This window comes from Polistes canadensis, unplaced genomic scaffold, assembly GCF_001313835.1.
Source record: "Polistes canadensis isolate GaletaPanama2010 unplaced genomic scaffold, ASM131383v1 scaffold_16, whole genome shotgun sequence".
In the NCBI taxonomy this organism is placed as follows: domain Eukaryota; kingdom Metazoa; phylum Arthropoda; class Insecta; order Hymenoptera; family Vespidae; genus Polistes; species Polistes canadensis.
This window is the reverse complement of record NW_014569563.1, coordinates 317549-324505: the sequence shown is the minus strand read 5'-3', so window position 1 is coordinate 324505 and position 6957 is coordinate 317549. Positions and strand designations below refer to the sequence as shown.

Below are 6957 nucleotides of genomic sequence, written 5' to 3'. Positions count from 1 at the left end.
CTATAGACGCCTGCGCAATAAACCATGCTTGATCATATGATTGAACTCATTTTTGTTACGTTCACGAAGTGTTTCCATCTACAGCATGGCGTCCGTTATCAAAGGTGCGAACATATAATCATATATGAAAATCTAGAAAGAAAAATAATTCAAAATTATAATAATATATTATTATACAAAAGATGCTTATAATAATATTACTCGAGATCACATTTTCGTAGACACGGGGGAAATTTGGAGTAGACTTTTCGAGCATCGTCCATTTATACAAGGTGAAGTAAATTTCTTTCTACGAGAATTCCAGGTAAATTTAATATTTCTTTTTTAACAATAATTAATAATCATTTTATTACCTAAATGAAATCTAATAAATTGGCTTCTTGAATTGACTTAATATAATTTTGTATAAACTTCATAGTTTTCTTTTTACCTTGATACCTATAACCTAATATTTGTAATAATAATATATTTAAATAATATTTGTAACCACTTAACATTTTTTTGTATTATATATTTCTATATTATACTATAATGTTGTAATATTAACAAATGAATGAAGTAGTTACACGATAAGGCTTTAATATAAAAAAATTAGAATATTTGCAAATTGATATTTATTTAGGAAAAGAGAAACGATAGAGAAGTGGAAAGACTTTTCAAAATTCTTGAATATTCAACCGAACTAGATCAAAATCAATTGCCCCGTGCAGAGCAACTAGGGGATTGTCATTTGCCAAGTTTAAAAGCAAACATTGATGTTGCGCTTAGTATGTGCGAAAGGGTACTTCAAAGACAAGAAGAATTTAACAGTGTACGTACTTCAAAAATAACAATAAAAAAGACTTCACTTATATGGTAACTATTCTAAAACTACTCCTATATTGCAGGATCTTGCGTTGCAACATAACAGAGAAATTCGTAAAGCAGAATGGGAAAAGTTTATAAATGATATGAGTGACAAATGTCAAAAAGTGGATAAAGCTTTTCAGGACAAAGAAAACGAAATCAAAGAATATTATATTGATTTAGAAAAAAAGTTACACATTACGCCTTGATTCGATCAATATCTAAAATTTACTACTTCCAAATAAATTCTTAGAATAGTAACAGCAGTGCCACATATATAAATACTAAATATTATTAAAATACTAACATTATTTTTTGAAAAAATATCTATATCATATTTAAAACATAAAAATGCCTATAGAAACTATTGATGATCCTTCCTTATGCCTGAAACCAAATACAAAATTAATAGACTTTGTTTGGAAAAATGTATCCGATGTAAATAATGCTCCGCCTGGTATCGTTAGTTTAAAAAAAAGTAGTAGGAAAAAGTGCAACGACGTTCTATTAAAATTAAATGATATTAATTGGTTAAATAAATATTTAGAAGAGTATAGAAATATTACAGCTCAAAAGGTATACTTGCATGAAATTTTAGAAGACGTTGACGTAATATTGCCAACGCCCAAAATTACACCTAGAAATCCTGAATTGGAAGCAAGGATACAAAAACTTACGGCACAACAAAATGAAAGAGAATACAAAGCTATGACCAAAAGTATTGATACAACACGTAAAGAATTACCAGAAGATACGATAGCTTATCAAAGTAAATAATAATATTTTAAATGATATTCTATTATATCTCCAAATACATGTTTATTCTATTTTCTTTTTTATTTACAGTGAAGCAAATAAATAAACAACTGATTGCCGTTGTACAATTTATCTTCTCCGTACTAGCAGGATTCACATTTGGTTTTATTGGAGTAGAATTAATAGTTGGTAATTTAGATTTTGGATTTAGATTATTACTAGGCATAATATGTGCATTGGTAATTGCTTTAGCCGAAATCTATTTTCTGGCAATTAAATTAAATGAAGATTGTTACGATGCATTCTCAATGCCTAAGCTCAAAAAATTACATCAAGAGTAAAATTGTTTAATTAGACAAGAATATTTTGTATTTATACATCAGTGTATAATTCTAATAATTAGAAATCAGAATTTTATTTGTTGTTACTAAAAAATATTTATATGGCACTCATAATATTTTATATACTTTTAAATTATTTATAATAATAATGCATTATATGATATCAATAAATGAGACAAAATTTCAGAGAAAGCAAAATATAAGGCTATGTAGACATTGCATACTGCTTTTCTTTGCTTTTAATTTATTATCGAAATTGTCACTTTGTTAAAATAAATAGATACATTATACAAAAGACATTATTGTAACGTAAATAAAAAAAATTGAAAATTACAATTTTCTTTAGAAATATATGAAATTTAAAGATGATAAAATGTATTTATTTTTAAAGAAATTTTGTTTTCTAAAAGTTATCGCACTAATAATGTATGTATGTGAGTAAAAATACAAATAATTTTATATTTTCTGCTAATCTTAGACTCTAACTGAATTTTCATATTTTTAATCTTTAACTTTAATAATGATTTTTAAATAATAAGAGCTATTAACAAATAAGAATGATAAAGATATAATATGATTTCTTTATTAAGATGTCTTAAAAATAAAATAGTAGATAAAATATTTTCTAAAATACTTATAAATGTAATAGAATTAGATTCTATTTATTTATTTCTACCTCTTAGATTCCTCATCGCTGTCACTTTTATCACTATAACTACTTTTACCATTTTCTTGTGTTTCTAATTCATGTTCACTAGCCGATGAGTTTTCATTATCATCCTTTGTGTCGCTATTAGAACAAGAGTCAGTATCAGATTCACTATCACTATCTGAATCCGAGCTACTTTCATCCGAAGAACTACTGGTCGATGATTTGGCTGCCATCATCTCTTTAAATTGCCTTACTGTAATTTTCCGAGGCATTATTTCACGTAGAAATTCCAACGTTTCATTTGTCTGTACTACCTCTGCCAAATGCTTATAATCTAAATTATTTCCTTTATTATTTTGCATATGAGCCTCTATTGTCAGATAATGAATAAATAATTCCTAAAAAGATTAGAACATTATTAATTGACAAATAATATACATATTTAAATATTATATTCGCGCGAATATTCATGTATACAATTTTAATAAAGGATAATAAATAATATAAATTAACAATATTTTTAATAATCCCGCCGCAAAATGCGCATGTCGGCTTAACCATCGTGCTCGAATATATTTATATCTTCCAAATTTCCGATTATTTGTTATGAAAAACTTACCGTAGCTTTTGTAACTAAATATAATCCGTCTTGTCCAACCGTGTCTACGTAAGGCGAACTTTTCATTATAGTTTTAACTCTTGAAATGGGTAAACGTAATTCCTTCATTTTCGTAGGTAAACCTTGCGCCGCCATTTTTAAAATTAATATAACAAATCAATATAAACTGAACAACGCTATTAAAATTAACTAACGACGTATCAGATTTAATTGCCCGTTAACTTAAATCGAAATAAACGTTTTCATTATTTCGATACAAAATAATATTTCGTAGGAACAAATTTTATTTTTATTACATTTTTAATTCATGTTTCATCAAGATTCATAATCTCGCTTAACATATTATTACTAAACCTGAAACACACTATTTAAGAGAAGGTAAATATATACATAAAAATATTTCGAAAAATAGTTGCAAATTTTCCCACTATTATTTTATTATTTCCATAAACTTCGATTAAAATTGAAGACTATCCTCTACCTTTCACTCGAAGTATGATTGACTTCAGCGACATGAATGGCACAAATATCAACTAAAAACGAGATAGGAGCGCAACCACAAAGCCTATATATAATATAAGAAGAACTATCGAGATACGCGTTTTCATCGAATTAGTGTTGTTGAAAATAAGAAAATACCGAGTACGATAATTTTCCACGAGGGCGGCGGTGGTGTTCGGAGGTTTGTGGCGACTCGCGGTTACCTCGCCACATCCGCGGTGCGCCGATCACATTAGTTCCGGCATACAGACGCTAGGTGACCACCTTTCAAACGTCGTTTCTCGCAAGCGGAGAAAGTTTCCACGGTTTTTACCATGGAGCCTGTATACATGTATAGCTCCGTTGTTAATACATAAAGCGGCACGGATTTCAGATCAATCCTACGACTCTCGCAGATAAATCAATAGCTTGATATACATTTTTTGCCTCACTAAAATTTATTTGTATATCAAATTGAATACGTATTCTTTTTAAGACGAAATTTATAATTTAAAAATTTTTCTTATTAAATTATGTATTTTAGGAAATTTTAAATTACAGATTTGTCTCTTAAAAATTTATTTGTGTATCAAATTTTATATACATATTTGAAAAAGAAGAATTTTATATCTATACATAAAATTAATTCAAGATATACAGGAAAGAATATTCTAAAAACGTGGAATTTATTTTGTTTAGACATAATTTTAATTCATTTTTTTTATGTTATAAGAAAACAGAAATGCATTTTTATTCAGCTTCAAAGTCATAAAAGTTGTAAGAAAAAAATAAAACATTTGTTAAGTGGCGCGCTAGTGTAAGTAGTATCGTCTCTGCTTCTCGCATCGGTAGTTACCGTTCGATTCTTCGCAGGGGAATTACTTTTTTTTTCAAGTTTTTCTATCCTAAAGTTATACAAATTCTTTTTACATTTCTTAATTTCTAATTATATACAGGAAAGAAAATTAAAATTAGTAGAAAAAATTTGACCATATATTGGTTGTATAATTGTTTAGAGAAATGTACTTTCTGTTTTCATTTACATATACGTTAAAAATGCGAGAAACATTAATTTAATTCTTACATGTTACTCTATTATTTAATATTAATTCAATATTTACAATTGTATAACTGTAATTTATATATAATAATTACATATTTATAGTGTAGTTTTAATTAAAGAATTGCATAAAAATTGCATAGACACATTGAATGGACACAAAACCCGCCAGGAATTGCTAGCTTTCCCTGACTCGCCAGGGATTGCTAGCTTTATTAAATAATTTTTGATTGTGTGTTACTTGTAAAAAATATAAAAAAGTTATTAAAAAACATTATAAAGTAATTAAATTGTACGAATGAAATAGACAGGGAAAATTGGAACGCATTGATACAATATTAAAAAATAATATGATATTAAATAATAGAAAATGTAGATAAGATATTGAAATGAGAAGTCCGGATGAAAAAAAATAATTTATTGGGTTGGCAACTAAGTGATTACGGATTTTAAATATGAATATTTATAAAATTTCTGATCTCTACTATCCAAAAACTGAATTAAATGTGATTTGACATCATCAGCGTCATTAAAAATTTTACTATTTAAGGAGTTCTGCATAATACGAAATAAATAGTAATCTGAAGGCGCAAGGTCAGGGCTATATAGCGGATGTGACATCACATTCAAACCCAGTTCCAATAATTTTTGGCGAGTGACCAAAGATGTGTGGGACTTTGCATTATCATGGTAGAAAACACCACTCTTACAATTTGCCAATACTGGCCGCTTTACTTGAATTGCATCGCTCAGTTTGGCGAGTCGTTGAACGTACACGTTTAAATTGATTGTTTGCTTATTTGGTAAAAGTTCAAAGTGCAGAATTCTTTTATAATCCAACCAGACTGACAGCATAATCTTTTTTAGGTGAATCTCTGCTTTTGATGTCGTCTGGGCTGGTTCATTTTGCATCATCCACGATCTCTTCCGATTAACATTGTATATATACATATTTACGGGCGGTAAATTGACTTAAACCAATTTCATAATCAATCATTACGCAATCTTTTTTGGCCCATTTTGATTTGAACAAGTCATTGGAATATTTTAAGATATCAAATACAAACTAGTTATAAAGAAAAGTTTACGAAGTTAATCAAAAATTATATAATATTTTGTTTACTGAAGTAATTCAGATTTGTAAATAAGTGACTCATATAAAAATAAAACATTACGGTAAATATTTAAATGTTTTTTACTCACAGTTAAAGGAAAAACATAAGTTTATCCACCATTTAATTAGAATTATACGATATACGTTAACCATCTATGGGCCGAAGTTTTGTTATAAAAAAAAAAATTTTTTTGGAACTGAAAATCAATTATAAACATATATATGCAAACGAAAAAAACATTTTCCGGTTTAAACTGAACTATTATTTACATAATTTTTTATTCGGTAAACACCGACAGAAGCACAAATAATATCAACTGAAAAAAAAGGTTTTGCTTGACTCTCCTGCAGACAGCTTACACAACATTAACTTTGTTATTTTAGTTTTAATGTTATTAGCAACCGTCATAAATATTGGTATTAGTTGTCTCGGAGACATTATAAAATTAAGATGTATATATACGCCATCTCATTAAAAGAACTAAAAATATTTGGTAAAATGCCGAAAAATTATCATGTTACCAGAAAGAACATTACCCCATAGAGGGTTAAAAAGATTCTAGTTAGTGAACTTTGAGAGTATCAAATATACAGATAAGAGGAATCAGTAAATCTATCTACTTGTACTTATATCATCCAACAGTCTTCCTCAGATCAGTCTGATTGTATCATACGTGCGTAGAGCAAGCAAAAACGGAATAAATTCAGAATGGCTTTTTTATCGTGAATGAATGTAATAGACTACATGTAACGCAATTAGCATTTTTATCAGTAGGTCTGTCGTGCATTATTTCTTCAGTACATTTACTTTATTTTACTTACTTTTATAAGTGCATTGTCGTGAGTTGGTTCAAAAGTCGACAAAAGAAAATATACCATCATGAAATTATTAATCGTTATAATARTGACATGTCTTTTGACTATCAACATAAGACTTACAAACAGTGCAAGAATTTTRGCTATTTTYCCAATTCCTTCATATAGTCATCAAATAGTCTATAACTCTATCTGCAAACATTTAAGTTTACGAGGTCACCAAGTAACTTTAGTTACAACAGATCCGATAAACGACACAAATCTGAAAAATTT

General features: G+C 28.0%; 2 protein-coding genes across 4 annotated transcripts; one reads left to right on the top strand and one right to left on the bottom strand.

Annotated features, from left to right (window-relative positions):
- LOC106793653 (biogenesis of lysosome-related organelles complex 1 subunit 5-like) lies at window positions 1-2238 on the top strand. 3 transcript variants are annotated; one of them, XM_014760787.1, is made up of 4 exons: window positions 1-104; window positions 222-304; window positions 623-811; window positions 888-1600. In XM_014760787.1, exons 1-4 carry the CDS (start codon window positions 86-88, stop codon window positions 1053-1055), a joined length of 459 nt encoding a protein of 152 aa, XP_014616273.1. In that variant the 5' UTR covers window positions 1-85; the 3' UTR covers window positions 1056-1600. The 3 variants fall into 3 exon arrangements, with proteins under 3 accessions (XP_014616273.1, XP_014616271.1, XP_014616272.1); XM_014760785.1 differs by lacking the exon at window positions 1-104 and adding an exon at window positions 1693-2238 and having other exon boundaries at window positions 126-304; window positions 888-1615; XM_014760786.1 differs by lacking the exon at window positions 1-104 and adding an exon at window positions 1693-2238 and having other exon boundaries at window positions 127-272; window positions 888-1615.
- LOC106793654 (chromatin accessibility complex protein 1) lies at window positions 2171-3597 on the bottom strand. The gene is made up of 2 exons (XM_014760788.1): window positions 3215-3597; window positions 2171-2993 (listed from the first exon to the last, which is right to left on the bottom strand). The coding sequence occupies exons 1-2, from the start codon at window positions 3347-3349 to the stop codon at window positions 2616-2618; spliced, it is 513 nt and encodes a 170-aa protein (XP_014616274.1). The 5' UTR covers window positions 3350-3597; the 3' UTR covers window positions 2171-2615.
- Between the last annotated feature and the right edge of the window lie 3360 nt (window positions 3598-6957).